The sequence below is a fragment of the Diorhabda carinulata genome, chromosome 1, assembly GCF_026250575.1.
Source record: "Diorhabda carinulata isolate Delta chromosome 1, icDioCari1.1, whole genome shotgun sequence".
NCBI lineage: Eukaryota > Metazoa > Arthropoda > Insecta > Coleoptera > Chrysomelidae > Diorhabda > Diorhabda carinulata.
In genome coordinates this window covers 31,658,517-31,685,624 of record NC_079460.1, presented here as the reverse complement: position 1 = coordinate 31,685,624, position 27,108 = coordinate 31,658,517, and the positions used below count along the sequence as shown (strand labels likewise).

Genomic DNA, 27,108 nt, shown 5'->3' with positions numbered 1-27,108 from the left:
ATTTTGAAGGTCGCGCTTTGATTATATGTTGGTTCCCTTTTTAACAGTGTGGCATAGTTCTGCGATTACCAAATCAGTTCGTTGTTGAATACCTAAATAGGTCTGCTGTATTTCAATGGGCCAAATCGTTCAAAGATGGGCGCGAAACCGTCGAGAATGAGCCGGATGATCGTTGACCGTGAACAATCACACCAGACAGCATTCGCCGTGTCGAACCACTCATTTTGGAGGACCGTAGGATTAATGTTCCCAAACTGTTAAACGAGCAAAAATTCATGCCATTGAAGGTTTGTGGCCGCTTGCTGACGCACATGGCTGTCCTAGTTGCCCAAAGAATTATTCGATACCGACATCCAAAAGCTTCCGGAGAAGTGGAAAAAATGTGTAACTAGGGGAATTAGCTAGAAAAATTTTTGTGAATATTTTCGATAATAAATGTGTCAGAGCGTCTGTCTCGATTATATTTCAACCACCCTCATAAATCAATTCACTTATAGATAAGTGTTTTAGCTCCTAAGAGCTACAAAATAAATATCTTGTTATAAAATCTCCTTCATTATGATACTTTGTAAATCCCGTTTATATGTTTTACAAATAAATTATCTTTGTAGCACCATAGTTCAACTTTTTAAAATTATCCCCATATTGCAATATTGAAAAAGCAAATAGCTATTTGTGATAGGATGTTGGTGAATCGTTTATTACTGCTAACAAATAATTAAATTGCACATCTAACCTATCCAAAAGGTCTATAGGTTTTGTGGGTTGATATTTACACCGACAACGGCAGGCGACGTTTGGCAACTGATAAAAATCTGGTCTTGGATTAGGTTCCGCGATCAGCCGATAGATGATCTATCTTATCCAGGATCATAACACTTAACATGTTATTCAATTAAATAAGTTCCTAAAGCAATATTTGAAATATTTGACTTTTATTATTAAAAATTTCAACCGAAATACAAAACAGTATAAGTTATTTTAATCGATCTCGTTCCAGAGGGGGTAGATCACTAAAAAACGAGTTCAAAATTTACTTATAAACTAGACCAACCCAAACTCCAAAAATCACGGCTGACATATTTTGGCATATTATCACGTGCATCACGCCACACTCGCTCCACGTTTTGGGTGTATGCACCGGAATCAGGATCCACGAAATTATAAGCCTTGAAACCTATAATATTAAATAATAGAAGTTCATAAATTTTTCATGGATACATATATAAGCTTTCAACGATTGACCTAACCTAACCTATGCTCATGTGTTATTGCTGTAGATGACCGCCTATTCCGATATGATTGGATAATTATTGACATTCAATATGCATACGATAATGCGTGGTATGACGGAAAATATGTGTCTCCCCACCTTTAAAATATTTTAGAACAAAAAACAACCTATATGCGGGAAAAATTTTTTAAGTAAGTTTCGAGAAGAGCACACTTCTAAATTTTTTTATATCTTTTTATAAATTAAACAAGAATTTTATGGAATGAATATGAAATATTCCGAGCTAAACTAATTAATTCGCCCTACTTAGAAACTACAATAACTAGAAACTTTAGAAAAATTAAAAAATCGAGGAAGCGCCCGAATTTTAACCGATACTATAATGCGGGTACACTTTACTTTCTTAAAATCGTAAGTTAAAAACAGTTGAAACACTCAACCACTTTTGAAATATTAACTGACCTCCTAACCTTATTTAATATAAATAATAATACTAATATTTGATAAATAACAAATACATACTTTTATACAGAAATACACATTTGATTGAATTGTTTTTAATTAAAAACTTATCTCCATTACTAAACTATTTTTAAATTCAAAAACGATTATCAAGAGAGAGGGAATTAAAAGTACTACGAAAAAATATTTTTTTTTGTTTTGAAAGCCATTAAAATATTGATCAAATTACTATCCTCATAAAATTAGAAATTGTTTATTTTATTTTCGATTGCCAACTTTATAAAAAAGATACCGGCTTTACAAAGCTTCATTATAATAATAAGTCTTACTGTGTATGTAACAAGTGAAACTCCTATGACATTTTGATCACTTTTTAGATATCCCCCGTATACATTTAAAGCACTAACCGACGCAACTGTCAAAACCATGGCACACACAATTCTATGTTAAAAAATAAATGCACAAACCCAAGTAAATAATCCAAGTCACACGTAACGTAATATTAATACTCTTTTTAAAAGATTCATTATTTACGTTTTATTTAAAAACATACATCAAATACAACCGATTAAAAAATACGATACATAAGCTTCTTGAGCTTCACGGACTCATACTAGATTAACTCAGTTTCCTATGGAACTACTAAAGAGAGGGGAGCTTACTTAAGCATTGTGCTTTGTTGCCAAGCGTTTTCATAATTACGTACATAATCAACAACTATACAATAGGTATATGTGGTGATCTAAAAATTTGTACAGCAATTACATTTGCGCTAAATGCATACTTTTTTCACAAGCTTAAACTCCAATAAACAGGAAAACTTTTCGTAATCTGACATGATATGATACAAGACCTTTTGATAATGAACATAAAAAAGCTGTTGTATTGCACGTTGCTGATCTTTGAGATCTTTGGCAACCTCATAAATAGTGGAAAAAGCTTGTTTGGGGCAACTTAATGAAACATCAGTTTACTATTAACAAGGAAACTGTTTAAAAAAATAATTGGTGCGACTATGGGAGAGCAAATGGGAAAATTCCGATGAAGATTATTTGAAGAAATTTAACATATAACATATTTAGAATATGTAAGAAATTGAAAAAAAATATAAGTTCGATTACGCTAAATTCACTTCAATTTGTAATTTGTATTGAAAATTTTGTTAATTTTATATCGACACACAAGTTAATTGGCTTTGTTTTCTTTTATTATAATCTACCTTTATGCTTCCAAGTTTTTAGTTGGTAGTGGATGTTATTAAAGCATTTCTTAATTTCTTACTTATTGTAGAAAAAAAATTCCAAAACGATCTTTATACAATTATTGTTAGAATTCATAAATAGCTATTTGCCTTATTTACCTGCAAGTAGAGTAGAACGAGGTATCTTTGAAGATAGAACAAGACCTTCTGGATTTTTCTGAAGTTAGTTAATTGAATTATACATCGTTACTCAAATATTTTTTTAAATGTTAATTAATTGTGAAGATTCTAAATTATTCACAAAAAGGGAAGTTGAAAGATTTAGTCGAATAAATCTAAGAAAATATAAGTTACAAACTTGATTTCTGTAAAATCCTAGACATTAGTGATTAAATAGGTAAAATTTCATGTGTTACAAATTATTGTAAGATATGGGGTCCTCTTTAAGAAGCAGCAAGGATGCCCAACAAAAAATTAAATAAGTTGTAGATGGCGGAATTCAGAAGAGAGCTGGAAGACTGAGTTCCAGAATTGATAAGAGATCACTATGCAAGATTTATTGGACAGGTTTGCTACTGTAGATCGATTTAGAGAGATTTGACGTTTGGGCTGAGCACTATAAAAGACCGTTGTAACAAGGACAACAGTGAGGACAATCCCAGAAAGAATATAAAGTTGGCAAGTAGTAAGAACGTTTCTAGGAAGAGCTTTAGGTATGAAAAACAAAGAATAATGATGGCATCGATCCAGTACGGAGAACCGGTGACGGATCCGTAGATACCAGGGCACTGGTTTCACGAAAATTAGCGATTACTATGAATTATAATACTGAGACTGTTATAGGAGCATATGACGGAAAAAGTAAGCATTGGTTCTAGTATAGGTAAATATAGTGAGGTGAGGCTACAGTAATGGACTTGGGGTTGATCTGTAAGCCCGATGAAATGCGGCTGGAGTCAATCAGTGGATGAAATATTTGTGGTTAGGTTGGGTTGGGTTGGTTGTGGTGATCAGAAATATTTCTAAAGATCTTACGAGAATATTTTATGGCTTTGAGTTGACTGTGAAAGCAGAGCATCACAGGGGAGCAGTTAAGAAAAGTTATCAGATGAATTTTATAAAACGTCGTAATTAAAAGTGAAAAGTTAAGTCCTAATTTCTGGAAAATACTTGTTTTCATGAATAAATAGTATAAAACCTGGTGGGCCATTATTATATATTGGAAAAAAGTTACATAAAATATTTTGTTAATTATATTGTTTTTAAAACGATTACTTATCAGTTCATAGACTAATCTTTTATTGTATATAATAAATAATTTCTATATAGCAAATAATATTTTTTTACTCCTGGAAATCTTATAAAATATCAAGACTGTTTTAATAGTATCTCAAGTGCAACTTCTGACATTACAGTACTAAAATCCCTCATGTTAAATAAAAAATTGGATGTTCAATACAAAATTTATGCCACAGACGTACTGGTATAAGAACAGTGATTCCTTCACAATTTATAATGTTATATTCAGAAAACTTGAGGCAGCACATTGGTCATGACTTATTTCATTGGCGTAGAGAATTGAAACGAGTGTTTGATCTAACTAAAGTTGTACGACAATCCACGAAGCCGATTTAGCTTACGCAGCAGAAACTTGTAGCTCTCTTTAAGATCAAAAAGCTATATACTCCGCAACAGCTTCTAATACTTTACAAGGCCCAATATTACTTGCATATTTGTAGCTCAGTTCCCAAGCATACCCTGAATGTGCTCGACTAAATACAGAAGAGAGCTGTTTGACTTCTAGGCGATCCAGAAACTTGGACAGCTTAGAGCATAGAAGAAAAATCGCCGACCTGGCTCTGTTTTACCGATACCACCAAGGCAAATGCTCTTCTGATCTGTCTAAAATAACCCGCCTAGAACAGTTTTTGCACAACCTACTCGACAGGCAGATGTGGCTCATGAACACAGTTCGCCTTCAGACGCCCTCCAATTTATCGGGACTCATTTCTTTGGGGAAGTGCAAGCCTGAGGAATCAACTACCAAGGCACTTAAGTGTTAAGTGTAAATGGGTTTACCTTCTTGTGCCTGCTTTTTACATAAAAAAAGAGAAAATGTATCTCTAGAAACTCATTAATGTAATTTGCACCAATTAGAAATCAAAGAGCTTTTTAAATATATTTTCTTAAAAATTCAAATTATCTTCTAATAACCCAATAATTAGCATTATATCCCAAATATTTCACTATAAATGGCATGATGTAATGCCAACAAGTAATGCCAACAAGTCAGTTTTAAATCGAATTCAACATTACCCTATAAAATCAAAACACATAATATTTATGTGTTTTGTCTGAATATGTTGGATATGTATATATCACTATCAGAAACTAATATTTTCAAATTTTTATTAGGTATTAGTTCTGAGGTCAAAGAAACTAGTAGATACACTATATACAAATTAATCTTCCAAAATCATCATTCATTTGGTAAAATATACGTCCAATTACAAAAGATATGAGAAGATGCCTATGTTATAAAAAATTTGTATCCTAATATTCACTTTCTATTTTCATTCATGACATGTCTTGTCCTGGAAGGTGATCTAGTTCCCAATGATATATATTATATATATTTACAAACAACACATAGTCCAAGAAGTATCTTTGTTTATCAATTTTTTATATGGTTCATTCACAAAAAAAATGTTAGTCTCTTTTTAAAACTATCATCAAATGAATCATTCTGCAATTGGATGATATAAGAGTGAATTTAGTTTTTATAAATTCACAATAGTAACTAATATCACATTTGAAAAAGCTCCTTTTTTTGTAGGTTAAGGATTTTCAGCAGTGAAAAAAATTTATTTTTCCCTTCTGTTTCAGAGGTTTGTTTTTTTGACATAAATTGTGAAGGAATCATTTTATTGTAATGAAATTGAGTTAGATATCATATTATAATTTTGAAACTCCACAACTTTTTCTCGGAAGACCAAATTTCATACTTCAAAGTACTACTGAAAAATCTTGATGTGCATATTATTTAAATGCAATATAAAATAGATGTTGAACCATTTTCAAATATGAAACATTTATTGATTCTAAATTTAAAGACATTTCAATATTGACAAATGATCATCTAGATAAAAATTAGAAACTCAAAATATTCCTAGTTGTATTACTTTAGGATGTAACCAACTCAAAAACTCAAATTAATGTTTAGATGCTTTTCAGGAATAACCCAATAGAGAGTTTTTGAGGATAAAAGTTGTTCACAAAGGATTAATATACAATATACAAAGAACCATATTTAATACACATCCAAAACCTGAATACATAAAATATTAATTCATTTTCATTTCTCAAGCTACTTGTAACAGTTTGTAATGGATTATTGTAAATAAAGATGTTTTCAACCTTAACCTAGATTTATAAACATTTCTTCACATATACTGTATGAAATTGTCATGCATTAAGAAGTAAAATTTATTGGTATGTTAGTAAAAATCTCACTATTTGAGATGGGAAACCTTCATTAAATTTAGAAAAATGTTTACAAAGTTATTTAGATTTTTAGAACCTTAACCAAAAGGTTTTGTACTATCTAAGATATATGAAATAGCTCCTACAAAAGTTATTGAGAAATTGCATCTATATGTAATTTTTATACTGACAATACACACAGGATTCTCACAAAAATCTATTTTGCAATTTGAAATCTCAGCATGATTGTAGATTATTATAATTTGTTTTATTGATATTTAGCTATAGAATTGCTATAGAATCAAAATGAACTAATTCCTTACTGTATAGCAATATTAATAATGTTTTCACAAATTTGTAAATTCATGTACTTTTCTTAATACACTATTGATGTATTCCGTGCCATACTAAATCATATGAAAATTCATGTCATGTGTACAGTTTGTACATTTCAGTACAAAATTTGATAGACAAAATAGTTTTTATTTTATGAAGTACTGGACAAGGACTCAAAATTATTTGTTACTCGTTTGTGTGTTTACAGATAATCTAAACTCGGAGTTACTGATTTATCTATTAGTGTTTCTAAAATTTTTATATTTGATTAAAATATGTTACCTTCAAGCTTCGAAACCCTATTTGACATAAGGTTTTTAAGAAAGAGTCAGAACTGTTGGCAGTCATAGATTTGTCATTCTGTACTAAAATGTTTTTTCACTACAAACAGGAATGATAATAGAAAAGGCTAAGATTCGCAATTACAGCTTATCCTATTCCTCTGTTTCATGTAAATTTATTGTAATATTCAGGGATTTTTTACCAAACCTTCAAACCTTTATACTTCTAGAAATTTTAGGTTAATTATATGATACATTGATTGCAACTAAGTGTTTGAAATGAGTGACAAAGTAACCACTAAATTTAAATACAAATATTTTTTGCTCAGAAAAATTGATAGAAAAATAAGGCTATTAGAGTAACTAACTCTAAAATTTTTGGAAATATTATAATCTTTAGTAAATAAATTAAAAAACAATATTGAATAAATTTTAAATGGGCTTTCTTGATTATTAATTAATCAAAATGTATATTCCCTTCTCCATTATAATTATTTAATATTAATAATGTTCTGGAATAACATCAAAATATTTCTATAATTTATCCTATACCAAATACATTGATAACCTTTTCCATAAATCTAGTAAAAATAATTTAACCCTGAATAATATGTTGTAAAAAGCAGTCTGAATAAGTCAAGTTTCATGAATGAAGAGTTTTATAAATAGATATTATGTCAAAGGACAATTTAATGTACAAGCTTGTGTGTGTTACAAAACTAAATATAAATATTGGTTAACTAAGCAGCTAAACAACCTTCACATAAAAAATATTATTGTACAATTACTTAATATAATTAGAGAAATTGGGCAGTTTGATTCCTTTAGTACAATGTATTAATGGTTTAGATTGACCTAGATGAATGACACAATGCTGTTAAGGTTTTGATCAATATATAATTAAATTCTTTGGATATTCCTTTAAACAACCACTTGTTACTATTTTGGCAAAATAGCAAAATAACTTCACAGTCAGAAAAAAATCGTCATGCACACGACAGCTGATTCAGAGAAAGATATCTCAAATTATATAGTGTACGAGGATATTAAATTCTATAGTACTTATTTACAACCAAAATATAAATTATATCAGTTAATACAAGGTAAAAAATCATCCTGTTATAAAACATACATAAACTTACCAGCCTTGTGATGAATGTATCATCCATGTCGGTTTTCCTTCTTTCTCCGCGGTCCATTTCATCCGGTAAATTCTCGCCACTTTGTACGTTATTGACACTAGAGTTTTTTGACAAAAACTTTGATATGACACTCCACATTTAAGTTTCCTATGCAAATAAATATTATTTTCCCCTCGATGAATATCATCGTCCAACCTACACAACTACTTATACCGTGTAGTTTCATGTATTTAAAAATATTTCGTACTTCGTTCTATACAGATTATTAACTTATAAACGCATATTATCACTTGTATCGCATTTTCGAAGTTTATTTTTTATAAATTCGTTAATTTGACAAAAATTCTATCCGTCTCGTCATAATGAATGAAAACTACAAAACCGATACTAGCGACATCCTGGAATATTTACGAACTTTTGACAAATCGAAGTCTATTTCTAAACCGCGGTAAGTTTAAAAAAGTTAAACTCATCTATAAATAAAATGTGAGCCAATCTTTATCTATTGAAAAATTGTATTATTATATTACGTGTCCATGAATGAGACTATGTTATTGAAAGCAATCATATAATTATTGTAGATACTAATTGATCGATAAACAGTGGCGAAATAATTCAAGATAACAGTATAATCGTTGCTGATATTATCAATATTTGAGATAATATATATTGTTCAGATATAGGCGGAACTTTATTTTCTAATGTTGCGGTGTAAATTTGGGGGTATGAGAATTTGATTATCATAAACGAATGAATAAAGTGGAAATGTTGTATGATTCACATTATACCTATATATTAGGCAACTCAAAATACAAGTCGCGTCACAAAAGCAAGTGGAGACTAATAGAATATTTGATCATTTTTTCTATCAGATTTCGGAAAATCTTGTCAGATATGGGATAATTTAAATAAGAATATTTAACGTGGTATAATTAAAAACACAATACACTTAAATGAAATCAGTTGAAACGAATAAATAGTAAAAATTCCAGAAACAATATGATACAAAAGATTAGAGCTACATAATAATAAACCCTGCAACCCCTTAGTTAGGTTCAACGGTATGGGCGGGTATGTATTACAGTAATCATTGTATAAATAATTCTTTATACAATTCTGTAATGTAAACATTAGGTGTCATCATGCTCTGTAAATGTACAGGCGCTAGCATAGCCATTTGGAGAAAATGATAGTCGGTTTTAAATATAAATAGAATAAAGATCCTGTTACATAACAATCTTGCAATGTTTTCGTTAGAAGGGACATGTTTAATTCTTTTTGTTATCTTACTTCTTACTTAGCTGTTCATCAAAGACAAATTTTCTTCATAGTTCAATATTGCATATTCTCAAGTTCTTCTATTTCAGTGATGAATTCATATATTTTACATTTTTTGTGAGAAGTACGCGAAGGTGAAATAAATATAGTTTGAAAAAACTGAAAAACACCACACTTTTAAAGCACATCAAACTAAAAAGTTGAAAATATACTATAAAGTATTCGTTTTAAACGAGATCCCCGAATTGTTTCTGAACGCTATTGCGGAAAGTTATTATAAATTACTATTTTTCGCTTTCAGATTCTACTGTATTATTTTATTTAATATGAAAGATCGCTTGTGCAAGAATTTGCGTCGGCTTTTATAATATCGCATTGAAAATAAATTATTCCATAGTTCCTCTTTTCTACGTTTCATACACTTTTCAGTATATTCGGAAAAAAACTTTTCCCAGTGTATTATTTTGTGCCATCCACACCTAAAATTTTCACCGCCATTTAGTTATGAACACGATAGTTGCTAGTAGTTCTCTGTACTCACACTAATGAATAACGTTACCTATTTACCAATTTTTTTTAATATGTAGGTTGGTATAATGCAGATATAAAATGCAAACACAGAATACATTCATTTTATTATAAGGCTATAGAAACATTCTAAACTTTACATTTACGTATAATTTATCAACTTTACATTATATCATTTACTATAGAAGTAAGTTCTAAAAACGATAAAAAGCAGTTTTATATTGCCAATCACAATTTTATCACTCTCCTCTAATTATTTAATCTATATGTAGGTTATTAAATTAAAATTATTTCCGTCTTCACCACATGTATGAGAACAATAAAATTCAATCCATTGTAATGTTTATTTGTTGTTACTGTACCATACACTTTTCTTTAATTTTAAATTGAATAAAGTTAATAAAGGCTCCTATCATGGAAATATTTCAATTAAAGCTCCCAATGATACTGAAGTGTCAAAAACATAAACATACAAATTTCATTTATCAAAAATTCAAATTTGAATATATTGTATTAACTAAATACCACTATTACATAAGGATCATCAAATATGGTCCTTTTCGCTTCAATCTGCTCCGTTTAGAATTCTTTCATGTAAAATATTGAAAAATGTAATAACCCTTCCCCTCCTTTGATTTCCATTCTAAGGTACAATTTTTATATATATATATATATATATATATATATATATATAAAATATATAATATATATATATATATATATATTATATATTTTATATATATATATATATATAAAATATATAATATATATATATATATATATATATATATATATATATATATATATATATATATATATATATATATATATTAAAATTCGACTCTCGGATATTGGAGATTGTGTCTAGAATCTGTATTAGTGGAAATCCACGGCTTAAATCGAAAGATTGAGTGCTTCATTAAATTTATAGATAAGGTAACAACCGTTGTAGAATTGACAATAAATGCTATAAACTCATGATTGTCGCCATTTAATATTTGGGCAATATTGAGAACAGTAATCATTTGAAATATTCAGTATCATCAGAACATATAGAAACATTTTCTATTCTTAATTTTGTATAGTTGAGAGTGAAAGATACTTTAATTCTTATTCATATATTAATCTTATCTTATCACTATTGGTATATCCACATGTGCCCTATTTTAACTATCATTTCTTTGCAGGTGTTTTATTCTTATGCTTTCGTTTTAATCTATTTGAAACCTTTCTATTTATTCTTTGCAAGTCATCCATATAGTGAATCTTTCTCTGAACTGAGAATGTATCAATTGATACAATAATTTAAGAACTACTGTTAATGATTACAATTTCAGTACTAATTTCAATAAGAAAATAAATTAGTTTGAGAGGTACAAATATATAAACACAATATGATGTCCTAGATATAAAAAATATTTACATTTGTACAATAATTCCAAAATTATTAACTTAATGGCATCCACAGCTTTTCACAACCATTTTTTTATATTTCTTTAATATGACATTCTGGTCATCAAGGTAATACAAAACAGAAATAGGATTTAGTTTTGTTGGCGCACAGCATGGTTTTGGAAACCTTTGAGGATTCATCAAGTGTACTAAAGTTTGTACTATGGCATGGTTGGTGGCATTCATATGTGCATTTAGTGGAAAATTGCACTCTCCTGCACAATAAAAAGCTGGATAACCTTCTGGTGCTATTATCCAATCCTAAAAGAGCAAATTTATAGTGTAAAAGAGGTACTAATAAAATCAATGAACATTTATAAAAAGGTATGGGTAGAAACAAATTCATGATTCATTCAAACTAAATTGATTTATCGGTGATACAATATGCAAATTAAGATATCATTGTATTTGAGACTCAGCAATATAAATATCTTTTATGTCACACTCCATTGATATTCCAATAACTTATGTATTTTGTGGAGAGTATATTCAAATGTTGAATTCAATCTGTCTAATTTTTGTTGTAATGTTCTCCCAATTTTCGATTCACTACTTGAGTATATGTTATATTTTGGAACGTTACCTTTGTCTTCTCTTCATTTAACTTACTGTTAGTTTCCTTGGGATTATTGAAGAAAACTAATAATTTATATCCCATGCAACCATACATATACACGGTACTTAGCGATACGCGATTCCAAACAGTGAATATTCCTCTAATAATGTGCTGGCCTCAATTTTTGTATTGGCATAATCATTATCTTAATACCAACTATATCTATGATTACAAATATACCTAACTATTCACTCATCTATAATCAGTCAGTTTTTGTTGTCGACATACTATAATTCTTCGTTTATGCTGAAATTGATGTAAGCGAGTTATCCCAATCTTAACCATCAATCATCGATATTCTATAGACTTGTTCAACTAATCCCAATTCCGTCAACGAGTATTGGAGGAAGTTTGTGAGTTTTTTGGACTCATTTTTTGTTTTTTAATATTACTTGTTGGTGTGGGCAATCACTGAGAACTTGTGATAAGTTAATAAAGATTATTATTCAGGATTACCTACTTTTGTGGTTTGTAGAAATTGTGTTTCTTTCCTTAAACTATATCTTTAACGTATTGTATGTTTTGTAGTTAATATTAAGAATATAACTTTGGTTTCAGGTTGACTATATTTTAAAAACATAAAAAAAAGATAGATAAACTATCACTCAATAAGTCGTGCGGCTGAGAAAACCACATTTTTTGCCAAAAATCAATTTTATTCATTAATGTAATCTCCTTCAAAAGCGATACAATCATTCCGACGCTTCTCTAACTTCTCGATGCCGTGCTTGTAAAAGGATTTGTTTTTTGCTCCAAAATAGGCTTCAGTTGTAGAAATTACTTTGAGCTGAATTTCATACATTTTTTCGAGAACAGCGAATAGTCAGTAGTCACTGGGAGACCAGACCTGGACTAATTCATTCAATTTAGTAATTGTTACCATCATCTTGTGAATCGGTGCCTTGTCTTGGTGGAACAGTGTTTTTTTTTCTTCGACATATGAGGTCGTTTTTCCTTGATTTTTCATTCAAACGATTCAACAACTCTATGTAGGATTCGCTATTGATTGTCTCTGCCTTTTGGAGATAGTCGATGAACAATATTCCATGCGCATCCCAAAATACCTTCCCAGCTGACTGGACACTTCGGACGTGGTTCAGCAGCTGCAGTCCACTGAGATGATGATCGTTTTGATTCCGAAGTAAAGTGATGGATTCATGTTTCATCCATTGTCACATATCGACGCAAAAAATCTGATTATTACGTGTAAACATGACCAAACACTGCTCTGAACCATCTACACATTGTTGTTTTTGATCAACTGTGAGTAAACCAGCGCTCACTTTGAAAAATTTTTCATGGTCAAATGTTCATGTATAATTGTAAACACAATGCTTTCTGATATTTTTACGGCCTCATATATCTCACGCAATTTCAATTTACGATTAGTTATAACCAATTTGTGGACCTTTTGTGATGTTTTCTTGAGTAACCACCTCCATGGGACGACCAGTATGTTCACCATCATCAGTATCTGTACGATCACGTTTAAATCAGCAAACCAATAACAAATGGTTTTTTTCGATGAAGCTGAGTCCGAATAACACTTTTAAAGCCATTACTGAGCTTGTACAGAATTTGTTTTTCATCAAGAAGCAATGATAAATTAACACACGAAATTGTTTTGAAAATAACAAAAGTAGTTTCACTTAAATGGCTGTCACTTTTTTCTGACAAATCAAAATGTCATGAAATTTTACATATAGTCTTTTGAAAGTTGGTATTTCATCAACGTTATATGGATTTGACAATAACAGCGCCATCTATGTGTCAATAACACAACATATTGAATGATGTTATAGATCTTTTCTGTATACAAAGTTGACAAAACCACAATAATGACTAATGATAATGAATATGAATGAAATAAAATTAAAGCACTTGAAGATCTCTCACTTTTGTTGCTTTCACATTGATGTTTTACTTACTGTCCATGATAAGTCTTTGAAATTTATGTACAAAGTTTCGATCCTACAACTTCTTCTCAAATCTTGTCTATTATCCATATCAACTAAAAATCAAAAATAATAACTAAAATAATCTGAAGGTAAATGTTACAAAAAGTTACAAAAACAATACCGATACTACATGACAAATGCGATAGTGAATGAGTTCAACAATCATATTTTAGTGCATTATAGTATTATTGATTCGGTTCATTATAATATTGCAATATCCAAATCAATTTCCAAATTTTTTACAAATCATCTAAGACTGTAGTTCATAGACAATCATAATGAAAACAATTTTGTGTCGTGAATCCAACAACTGATTTTTGATTTTTCCGATGTGCCGGTTTCAAAAATTTTAGATCTAGTTATGAACATACAGATTAATTACTATTAGTCTTGATACTAGCCAAAAATAAAACATAGTTTAAAATGAGTTCTTTTCCATCATAGTAACAAATATGCTTCAATTTGTATTGATCTTTCTACTTTCTTCTAACATCAAGGAGGAATATGAGGCAACATCGATGAGAAATTTCTATTGATTTAAAAAATGTAAACTTTCTCCTTGAAGTACAAAGTAGATATGCAACTTATCATTTCCTGGGATTAGGGATAGGAAAACTTGATGCCGTTATATTTGATGGTCCTCATAAACGGTAACTTGTTAAAGATCAACTTCTCACCTTAACGAATGCAAAGTTGAATTTTGATTTGTTAAAGTTCTAGAAAATATTGTTGGAATCCATGAAGTTGAGAGTTAATGGAAGCTATGCTTTCAAATTTTTATATTCTGGGTTGAAAGATGATCCAGAAAATGTGGGTGATTGTAGTGAAGATCAGGCGAAATGATTCGATAAGGACATTAGAACTTCATAAGGTTAATATCAAAGATGATGATATATCTATATTATATCCGGCTACTGTTAGAGCCTTCAGCGAAAGTACACTAAAACCATAAGTAACAAATGTATGCAAATTTTGAAATAAATTCTTACAGCCATGTGCTTTTGTTAATAATAATGAAATCCACGTGAGATAACTAGTAGTAAACATTATAATTTGAAATATATACACATGCCAAAACATAAATCTGATAGACATAATCTGAGGGCCATTTCGGATGGTGCACCCGAAACTTAACTAGGTACCAAGATATCTGAAAATTTGTACTTTTATCCAAAGGATGAGCAGTAGATAAAAACTTAAAATTGATGAAATGAGAAAAATTGATACTCAATTATAACAAGTTTGTTGTCAGTTGAATAACTTTGTTAATAACATTAGCGTGTACGTAGTAACACGTTTTAAATGAAAAATATATACTTACTTTTCGAATATCCGGTCATAACGCCATTAAATGTATCTTTTTTGGTTCTGGCTTCCCTGGTCACCCTTGGTTTCACACTATTAACAGCCTTAAGGAAAGCTACCATAAAGGGTTGTTGCTCATCTTCTGCCTTAACCGTGATAAGTCCAATATCTTCAGGTCTAATTTCATGACCTAGAAATAAAAATACTTATTTTGAAAACTTCACTATAATTTTCTTATGAGCATAGCCGATTCACAACAGGTTGAATCATTCCAATTTGATGTTACTTTGTGCAGTCGTCATGAAACTTAGTTTGGACTAAGTTATTTATGTTTTATATGTTAAAATCAAGGAGAAAAAATAGTGCCTAATGGTCATATTCTTGATAAAATGAAGAGAAAAACTGAGCATATTTTAACATAAAAATTTAGATAAATAAAATGTATTAAAATAGGAAATATTTTTCAAATATTCTCAATCGAACTGAATAAAAATTTACCATTTTTTTCTTATAATTTATAAATAAATCTTCTAAGAATGGGCCCAAAAATTGAATTTAATATGAGAATAATTGTGGTAGAATTTTTATTATCCATATCTAAATCTTTTATATTTTTTCGAACTAAAAACTAATGCAAAAAACAAGAAATTTAACGAACATCCAGAAAGAATAGATAAGAATTGCTCAATAATCATATATTATGAACAAAACTATTTTTTATTGGAATTAATGCGTCTTATAATATCAAAGGCCATCGACACAGATGTCAAAAGTATTTTGGATTACAAATGTTATAAGTTAACGGAAGAATGTAAAAGCAAATCTTAAATTCAAATTTTATAACGTCTAAAATATAATAGATTTGTCTATTTGTTCCAACGACTAGTATTTTTGCCACGAGGGATGAAAGTCCAGAACTTTCCTTTTAGATAGTACTGCTGACAATCGATAAGCAGATGTTTGACGGATAAAGCGCTGTTGCACATAATAAGTGGGTATAAAAATTCTGGTCCAGTATATAATTTGAAGAATTTTCTCATATCATTCGATATCTGTCCAGAGGTTTGACGTTGATTCTCATTTTGCTAATGAATCTGCAATTTTATCGTCAGTAATACCAATATGTATGGGGACCCAGAGCAAAGTTACAGTTACTCCTACATAAGGGAGTTGCAAACAGCATGTATTAAAGGGTGAGGGCTGAAAATGTTTTGGATGGATTTTATAAGCTTATCTTTTTTATAATTTTTGGGTATGGAGTTTAAGGTATTTATATATTTAGTTAACGATAGGTTGGTTTTTGACGAGAAAAAGAGTGGATTGGAGGGTATGGGTAACTGGCTGGATTTTCTTGGGTCTATTAAAGTCAAGGTTTCTCTTATGTATAAATATATAAGTTGGATTAAGCAGGTTTGCAGTGTAGCAAGAGTAAGTGCTATGTTCTTAACCGAAGAGAAGCCTAATATGTATATTAGCATTTTGTATTGTGTTGAGTATCATTAAGTATGCTTTAGACTTCTTAGCTCAGAAGTGGAAATATTCCACCGATGCATAAAATAAATACATTATGTCACCAGTGTAAAGAGCAAAAGTATAGGAGGTTGAATTATGAATCGATGCCTGAGGTAGACCATTTTCTTGTATGAGAGTATTGGACATTTTTCCGATAGATGTAACCTTAAAATGTCGAATCAGAATTATTCTAATGAAAGAGATCATTTTTTTTTTCATATGATAATCTCATAAGGCGTTGAGTTTGATTGGGCGAGGAAGACAGTTTAATGCACTCTCTATGTTACTGCTACTATGTGGAACAGTTTTAAATGAAAATAAGTTGTGTCTATATTTGAATATGTCAACATTTGATAATATAAATTCTGCTTGCCACATAAGTAACACTCCAACAAACCTTTACGGTCAATATTTGGTTGATTTCATAATATTGTCTTCGAATAATTATTCACCATTATTCACGTCGAACCGACAAGTGTGAAATTAGCTGAAAAGGTTCCTGGCTAGGTCAAGTTATATATATATATATATATATATATATATATATATATATATATATATATATATATATATATATATACATATATATATATATATATATATATATATATATATATTAGTATATATGTTTTTCTAATATTTTCATGTTAATAATGAACTAACGTGGCTCATGTCAAGGTAGTCTAAGAAAAATATTCAAAAAAGCATTATATAATATTGAGATTTTAATAACATAACTTATCTATTATATTTCTGTAGCATTCTTATTAAAATATTTCTTTTCATACCGAAATATCTGGGCTTGAAATTATGGCCTCGTCCAGCCCTGTTTAAAATAAATTGTTTAAAAGGAAATGTATTCATACTGAGTAACTGCAATCACAGAATATCTATTATAAAACAAAATATTTCGTTACCTGGTTTATCTAAAGGATGTACTGACAGGTAGATTCCTTTATTGGAATTCGGAAATGCCACCCATGTAGCTAAACATTGTGTCAGGTTTAAACTCATCCAACCAACGAAACCTGCTGTTATATTAGCTGCGGATATATACTCTAATTCTTTCTCGCTAAAATATTAGATTACTATTAGCACTGGCGCCCATAGATAAGAAATAAATTATATCGTACTCGTCCTCACATGCACATAACAATTCCATACAAATTTCTACATCTTTAATTATTTAAATATTAATTTCAAAAAAGTCAAATTAATTTTGAAAGCGAAATAAATTGCGTATCATTATTCATGCAAATATATAGTCGTGGCTTGTCCTATGTATGAAAAAGTAAATACATCTAAAATTGTTTGGACGTACAAAATAATATACCATCAGGAGAAAGTAAATATAAGATTAAAATATACTACTCCTCAAAAGATCTCGGTTTTCTAATCTGCTCAACAAAATTTCAATAGCTAATTACCAATTGAAGAAAATATTTATTGTAGGCGGAATGTGTGTTTACATAAAACCAGAACTGCAACAAACGATAATACCTTATGTGGAAAACAGTTGAATACCGAAAAAATCCAGAAAATACAAAAGTACCCATACAAATCAATGATCGCACGACACTGACTGAAAGAAGACAGATCAAATTTGAAACTTCTGTCGCTTTCATGGTTCCAGTTCTTTTTTAAGTGAAGCAATAAATAATTATTCAATCTTCAATTTTCGATGCGATGGTGTTTAGTCGTTATATTGATTTCATGTTCTTTTCTCGGATACTAGTTACTGAATGTATTACTATAAATCTGTATTGTATATCAATATGATAGAACTCACCCATTCACTGTTCTAATAAGTTGATAAGCAGTTACAGTGTATATTATACCAGGATTTTTATTGCCTTTGCCAGAACTTTTAAATATTCGTAATTCAGCTCCAACTACATCCTCTGCTACGGGCACATCACTTACATTAAACCACAGCCTTTTCCCTCTTTCGTGTCTCACACTTGGTACGTGATCATCTGAAAGAAGACGAATACTGATTATATGCTTTAATGCTCTCTCCAAATAAATTGTGATAATCTGTAGAGTAACTTAATAATAAATTATAGGCTCTGTGAAACTGCGGCTTTTGAAAAATAGAAGAACTAATCAATAAAAGTTTAAATCAATTGTGTATTAGAAAATTTGAGAGCTGTTGGTTGATTCGAAATTGTACCGAAACAAGTAACAATATATAAAATGGTATAAACAGAATAATTCAAAAATGATAAAGATAATTCTGGATCTAATACTTTCCAGAAATACCTATTGTTCTTATCATTCTTGCATCTCATTTCAGATGATGAATACACGGCAGAGCAATTCAGGTTGGTTCTATTTTGTACTTAAATTCGTGTTCTTTGAGGTGTACAAATATTCTTTGTTTGTGTAGGTACCTGGTTTCTAAGAAATTAGGAAACTGTTCAATTATAATTTCAAATTTTGTTACTTACTCCGTGTCATTTTAGGCTGAAAAGATGCAACTTTGTGTTTCTTTAATAAATTTTTAAAAAAATTGTGAGTTTCTCAGTTTGAGCATAGATTCTGCTTTGAGGGTTGTATTTATATCAAATGACAATATCTTTTTTCCAAGGGAAATCGAATATGTATTTCCACAAAATATATTATTATCTCCCTAGATGCTAGAATTTTAAATTCTTCTACTGATTTAATTTTGTTTTTAATACTTGGTACGTACTTTCGGCTAGGCTTTACGTATTTATCATTGTGAAATGTCTATACCAGTTTTCTGTATTTTTCTCTATTTCAATAATGATTTCTACCTTCCTTACCCTGCTCTACTTGTTTTCACTGCTATTCCTTATACATGCTTTAATTATTGTCTGGTAAGTCACAATTGCATTATACATGAGCAATTATGAACAGTCATTGTGGTAATATCTGCTTATAATGCCCAGCGATTATTGTGCAAATATATTTTTCATTTCTTTTTCAAGTATTATTTATCACCAATGGTCGTTTATGAAAATCCATTACTATTCAACAAATTCTTAAACACGATTCAACTCATAAATTATTTATTATTATTGACATTAAAAAAATATGTAATTTGAAAGGAGGCAATGGACATCATATATCTTCTATATAAAAATCTTCTTTTTAAATAGCAAACATTATTATTTAGTCAATATTCTATCTCCCAAATTCCCATAATTATAAATTGATTTTGGACAGAAAAATTTATATGTAAATTTAAATTATAAAAGATAATACATAATGATTTCTCCCGTGCGCCTCGTATCATCATTATATAAAGATTAATAGAATATCTCCAACTTATGGTCAGAAATTATCATTTCATGAGTATAATATACATGAATAATTATAATCACGTACTGAAATCATGTCTTTCAATAAATAATTTTTCAAGTTTATTCGTAAACGGCATTATAAAAGTTTTATGATAGAAACAAACAAAACAATATTTTATTGAAAATATATATAAATTATAGTAATCATAATGAAATTTATAAATAGGAATTACTAATTCAAAGATTGTAACACAATATGTTTAGTCTAAAAGTTGACGTATATTGAGATTTCAAAGTATAGTTATAGAGTTATAACCAATATATCAACTATTTAAACACAATCGATATGTGGTTAATAAAAATAAAATTTCACAACAAATGTTTTTATTGAACTTCTTATATGTTGATATTATTTTTTTCTAACCGATTCTACGTACAATCCCTAAAAATATGAAACGACATACAAAGCAGTAGCGGATCCAAAGAAAAAGTTTGAAGGACAATCTATTAATATGTCGTAGAAAAAAACGCGAATACAATATATGCTTTTATTGAAAACCTTCAATTAAATTTTGGTTGTCAATCTTTGGAAAATTCCTCAAAACGTTGTACAGCTTTTCTTCCTTAATTGGAATTCCTGTAATCACTTATATACATAATATCTGTTTGCAAACGAGATTTTTTTTCTATTCTATCTAGATGGGTAATTGGTCACAAAAGCCAATTAAAGATCAGTTTCGATTACTATTTTTTTTTCCTGACATCCATTGCTTATTGTCCCATCAATACTAACCGTCCAAATCTATATAAACATATACCATTATCTTGAGTCTCATAATTCCCATTTCTAAGTATGTCTACTTTGTTTTTTAAAGAATGGATAAGTTTATTTCTACGACCAACACAGAGTGTAGTTAAAGAAAAGTGTATGTAAATATGAGCGATTAGTCCATAATATTAATAATATATGCAGGCAGTTTCAGTGAAATCAACCGCAAATAAAATCTGCACAAAATAAACGCACTATGCATATATGTGTCTATAATCTTCATATAACGATAATTTATATTACTAAAGACTTAAATCTTATATAACAGTAGCAATTGTTATTTCACCGCCTTAAAAAATGTTTAACAATAATTCATAGTAATAGTAAATTGTAATGTGTGTTTGAAAGTTCATTTGGAAGTGAAAAAATAAATCGTCAAAAATCTTTGTCATCAAATGAAGGATATTAAATGCGACATGTTGTTCTTAGGTTATGGAGACTTCATTCCAGCGTCATTGATGAAACGAGATTATACAATCTGCATCTAAGGCAAGAGGAGGAACGTAATAATATCGAATTCATCAGCAATCTGCTATAAAATGAATTAGCAGAATATCAAATAAGTTTAAATAAAGAAGGATTCAGCATCAGACCGGCCTTCACTTTCTTACTTACTTCACTTACCAGCGAACATAAAATTCAATGATTGAATTTTGTCAGAATATGTCAGAACTGGACTATTAATGATTGGTAAACGTTCTGTTCTTTGAAAGATGTATACGAACATAAGTGTTCTAGCGAAAGTAAGGGGAAAATTTGAAAATTGCAATACCTAGTTTTCTTTTGTTACTGACTCTGAAATCTTCTTCCTAAGAAGGAATTTGCTTGGATCCGATGCGATAAACCAAGATTATGTTAAGACTATATTTGACCGACTTCTTATGTTTTCACAAAACAAATTCAAAAACTAATCACAAAATGACAACTTTTTAATGGAGAAAAGCTGCAATTTAAGTCGTTGGCCTGTTAAAACATTTTAATCTTACATATAGGTAGAAGATAAATGTAACAGAAAATTAATTTGGAATCTAACAATGCGAACACTGCTTTATGGAGGACAATTATCACTAATAAAGTCATGCGTCGGAGTCATTACTACTAATTTACTTGTGTCAAATAATATTTTTCAAAAGTGTATAGAAAAAATAAGCCATCAGCATGCGCTGTGTTACTAATTGAAAACAGAATTTAAGGTAATCAAAATGTATAATCAATTTTCTTTATAGTGTAAGCAAACATTGCTTAAAATAGTACCGTGATTCTAAATTTTTAACTATGTTGAATGATATATATGTATACAGTTGGTTTTGGTACATATAGAATAAATAATTTAAAGCGGATTTTATCCTTCCTGCCAAACATACATACAATATTTTTAATGAAACCATCATGGTAAATCAGAATTATGGGTTACTTAGATAGTTTTAAAGTGAGAACTCGAAAGAAAAATGGCCATGATGACGGTGAATATCTAGATACCAAATTTAATTTACAGTAATAACTGATACTGTTCCGATACAAACTGTTATGTTTGATTCACATTTTTTAAATATGTAGGGTGCATTCCACTAAGCACTCACAACCACGATCTTTCCCGTTCCACTTAGTCCAGAGCGTTATAATCGTAAACTCAAGTGGAATGGCTTACGAGGCGTTTTGATGTTTAGAATGGCAAAGCAGAAACAATAAAGCAAAAGCTTTAAGAAGTTATTCTACAATCTGTAAGTCATTGATTTTTTTAGTGAAATGTATAACTAATTCACATCTTCTACGACGAAAGTAAAATATTTAGTGGTACGTCACAAGAATGTATCAAATAATGAGATTGATTCCCATGGATGCAATCTGCGTTGTTAATTCCGCTAATTTTTTCAACGCTCACTTCGATCCACCTCATGACAAGGGTCGTCGTGAATGTTAGTCATGACGTTATGAGTGACGTTTTCCCCGCGACCTCAATGATCGTAGTCGCTATGTGGAACGCCCAAAAGATTATTTTTGACGCCGGAACGCTAAGTGGAATGCACCAGTACTAATATCTGTGTAAGTTCGGTAATAATAATTTTAAAAAAATAGTATGTATATGTCGTGATGATCTTTTAAATGAACCGATTGCGATCTACGCACATCGGTATACATTAGCATTTCATGATTTGGTGAATCTATACTGATAACTGCTATTCCGTTCAAAGCATTAAGGTCGATTTCTAAACGCCGTCTGCCCATTTTTGGGCTCGCGGACTTTCGTTCGCTGTTCGTAGATAGGTTACTACTCTACTTTTAATAAACTTAATGCCGCGTCGTGCGCTGTAACTGGGTATTGCAATCACCTTAACCCAAAAATTTCTTATCAAATTGATATTTATTTATAGATTTTTATGAGAATTGTCTATTTAAATTTTAATGAGGATAAATAATATTTTAGTCTATCTCAACTCTATATATCCATAGGAGGTAAAGAAAATTAACATATTATGATTAGTGAAAACAAATGTGTTTTTTTTTTATTTGCTACGAAGTGTCTATGAACTACTTACGACACAAAACAAAATTGATTCAAGTAGAACTAGCGAACGAAAACGTTGAGCAATTGTCGTAAAACCCTAGCGGTATTGTTTTTTAGCTCATACGATACAAAATCAAGACGTTTTGGAGCGGACTCCATGTTTCCGTACGCTATTAATTAGTGTTAGGTAGCGATAGCGCAGCTGAAATGTGAACAAAAACTGATATAGAGCCAGAGCACTTGTAAAAAATACACCTATCAAATATGAACAACTAACAGAAAACAAAAACGGCTTGACATCGAACGTTCTACACGATTCTGATCGCGATAGGTAGCAGTAGCTACATGCGCTACATTCGATAAATGCGACCAATACCTTCAACAGGAGACGTTGTGGCAACGTTATTTTTGAAAGCTCTTACGCATTTCAATCATTTAATTTGAGAAGAACGATGAACGCAATCGGCAACGGCGAGCGGAACAAAAGTTTATTAATCGACCTTAAAGAAGTTCGCACGTACACGGTGCAGTGCCGAACATGATGACGAATCCTTAGAACATGATGTGCATCCAGCCTATCAAAATGTTCAATTAGGGAAGTCACTTACATTGGTACAGCGCACAGTAGATATTTAAAAAACCATTAACCAATGACATATGTCTAGGCTATTAAGTAACTATCTTCAGTGCACGATTAAGGATAACAAATTTCACTTTTATTTTATTACATTACAGTGTGTACTTTAACAAAAAAAGTTGATTTTCTAAGAGTTAATTCCAATTCATTAGCAATCCATCAATTCGAAGATACGATATTTTTCTCTTCCGTGCCTATCGCAGGAGTCTGTGTGAGAGAGACCGGAACAGTCAAGCTTATAAGTGGGCAATTATAACCACATACTTTTGCGTAAACTTCAACGTTTGACGATTTTCCACAGACAAATGACGATATGGGCAAAAAACTGAAAAAGAGGGTCGACCAATCCAGTTCAACAATCACGATTAAACGAAATATACAGAATACAAATTAGTCAATAGGAAAAAAGTTGAGGAAGAGAGAGAAAAATTCTTTATTGTTAAAAAATTGTTTACAGTTACTTCACAAATTATCTTTGCCAGAAAAAGAATGCTAGGAAGCCACCCAATAGAAGGAGGGGTAATAATCTATAGAAGAGGTTATATATATATATATATATATATATATATATATATATATATATATATATATATATATATATATATATATATATATATATATATATATATATATATATATATATACGGAAAGTTAGTTATCAGAAATTTCTACTTCTACTAATTCTAATTTGACATGGATAGCAGACGACAAACTTAGGAATGACGACTTCCAGTGGCAGTAAAGAGTGAGATTATTTACCGTTAAGCTGCATATGAGATGATAAATTAATCGGAAAAGATTAGATTTATGAAAAACAAACTCGTGGATTTTGTATCACGTACCAACGTTAGGGTACAAGGCTATCAAGTTCCTGGCTCAAACACCCTATATGACTCCATTAGTGTTATGTTTGGAACATTCGAATTACCACCGCTTTCAATCGTTTATAAAAGACTTGGCAGAAAGGCGGCAAGTACATAACCCTATTTCTTTTTTCAAATGAATTTGATGGACTTCCAGCACTTATTTTAAAACTGATATTAAACAAAAAACAATATTTAACAAAAGTTTTTAAGTTATAATTATCAAATGCTTTATGCTTTAATCAAATGTATAATTATGTATTTAAAATACGAATCAGTTTTTATTGAAAAAAGAGCAAGAATAACCAATAGTGTAAATGCTACGGGTTAGGACACAATAAATTCTTTGGGTCGCAGTGTATTACACCCTGAATTACATATACATTTATTTAGAAATTAATGCTCCTACATAATGTTGAAAATTATCTGAACTATCGTATGTGTACTAATTTTGTATTTTTATTATAAAAAACGGATACTTCCATATAAGTACTTGAAAAATGCGCAAAATAGTATAAACAAACCTCGCAAAAAGTAGTTTAGCTAAAATTATACAGCTCGCTCATACGTATTGGTTTATTGATACTACATTTGTTTATTAAAGTATATTATGTTATTAGTAGATTTTCTATTTGTTATTGTAGGCAGTTATAAAAATTTTCAAACTTGAATTTTTCATAATAAATCTAAAGTGCAACGAATTAAGTAACTAATACCTAACTTGAATTAATATAAGATAGTGCGTATTTTTACTTTCGTGTTTTATATTTTCTACATAACATTATACTTACTAGAACTTTCAAAAGTCATAATAACATCACTTTCGTGGATCTGATGCTGTTCCTCACCACTAAGATAAACTTCGGTATTTCTTTTTGCCCTATTATTTTCATCATTATCTTGTTCCATCAAAGTTTTATAAATATCAAGAAGGAACCTCGGCGCTGACCTTTTTAAAGGACTTTTACTGATCTTTCTAGGTCTCTTAGGCAATCCTAAGAGACTTAAAATTTCTAATTCCATTTCTTTCTTTTCATCTCTAGTCATAGCTCGTTCCATTGCAGTTTGATCGAGCCCATTATCGATATAAATTCCTGAACGTGAACACGAAGATAAATTCCAGAATGTAACAAATAAACAAAAAACCAACACAGGCTGCATGTTATTTACCAACTTAACACGCCTTCCTACGCGATTGTTTAGACGTAAGAGTGAGCGTCTGTAAATTAAGTCTCGCAAGATTGAACTAAAGCATGCTTAAGCAAAGTAGTGTGGGCAGGTAGATATTAAACAGGTTGTTGAAAACGACGTTGTTCGTACAGGAGCGGACTTGTTTAATATTAAAATATTAAATAAAGGTTTAACTGAACAATCTGAAAACAATTATTTTTATATGTTAGAAACAAATCACATCATCAATAATAAAATTGTTTTATAGGGAAACTTTTTATGACTACCGATATTACTCCGTTATAGCAATTAAATATTTAGAGTTTCAATTTCGATATTTTAGATAAGTAATTTTTATTTTAGTGTTACTTTCTCACAAATCGGCTTTATATAGAATGTGTATCGGTTTTTAATCTTATAAGCTTCTATTTCGCATAGTGACCCGTAACAGTTCTATAAACCACTTTGCCTCCTAGAGTTAAGTTATCAAAAACAACCCTTTTCACAGCAGCGCATCATCATCAATTACTTATTTATTATTATGAACTCTAACCTCTTTAAGTTATCTTGCTATAAATTTTGAATATGTTTAGTCTGTCTGTAAGTTTTATAGATTCCACTTAAACCCCATTGAAGTATCATCTTCAGTTAATTATTATTAATGTGACAATAATGAACCATAAATACCTATATTTATTTAATTTTATAATTATTATGATATAAGATAAAAACTAATATATAAAGAAGCCTATGAAACTAATATTTTGTTCATTCAACTGATATTCGTCTAGTCCGCTAGTCAGATTGGTGTAAGATTAGTGTCTTTAAATTATTAAATTCTCAGTTTGCTAAATAAATTGTTTTTAAAAAAGCAAGTTGGTGAATCGAGTTATTTAATTCTAGCATCCTTATCTCTCCTTATCTCTCCTCACATATCCATTGAAAATGTAATTTAATGTAATCAGATTAATATTTTAAAGAAAAGTAATTTATTTCATCGCATACACCCCTAGTGATTAGATCTTCGCTATGGAGAACAGTTTTTG

General features: G+C 30.0%; 2 protein-coding genes across 38 annotated transcripts in view; both read right to left on the bottom strand.

The window, feature by feature from the left end:
- LOC130899146 (patronin) overlaps positions 1-8,548 on the bottom strand; it is a 90,766-nt gene extending 82,218 nt beyond the window's left edge. For 17 of the 37 annotated variants that reach the window (XM_057808970.1, XM_057809021.1, XM_057809221.1 and 14 more), the window contains exon 1: positions 8,140-8,515. In XM_057808970.1, the coding sequence (XP_057664953.1) occupies positions 8,140-8,277 (138 nt within the window). In that variant the 5' untranslated portion in view covers positions 8,278-8,515. Of the gene's footprint in view, positions 1-2,025; positions 2,330-8,139 lie in introns of those variants that run through there. The other 20 variants (XM_057808946.1, XM_057808949.1, XM_057809013.1 and 17 more) reach the window with 7 other exon arrangements.
- Positions 8,549-11,020: 2,472 nt separating this feature from the next.
- Positions 11,021-26,141, bottom strand: LOC130899418 (protein 60A). Its single transcript, XM_057809349.1, has 6 exons — positions 25,684-26,141; positions 18,578-18,764; positions 17,706-17,860; positions 15,293-15,466; positions 13,942-14,024; positions 11,021-11,658 (listed from the first exon to the last, which is right to left on the bottom strand). Exons 1-6 carry the CDS (start codon positions 26,051-26,053, stop codon positions 11,398-11,400), a joined length of 1,230 nt encoding a protein of 409 aa, XP_057665332.1. The 5' UTR covers positions 26,054-26,141; the 3' UTR covers positions 11,021-11,397.
- Positions 26,142-27,108: the final 967 nt, after the last annotated feature.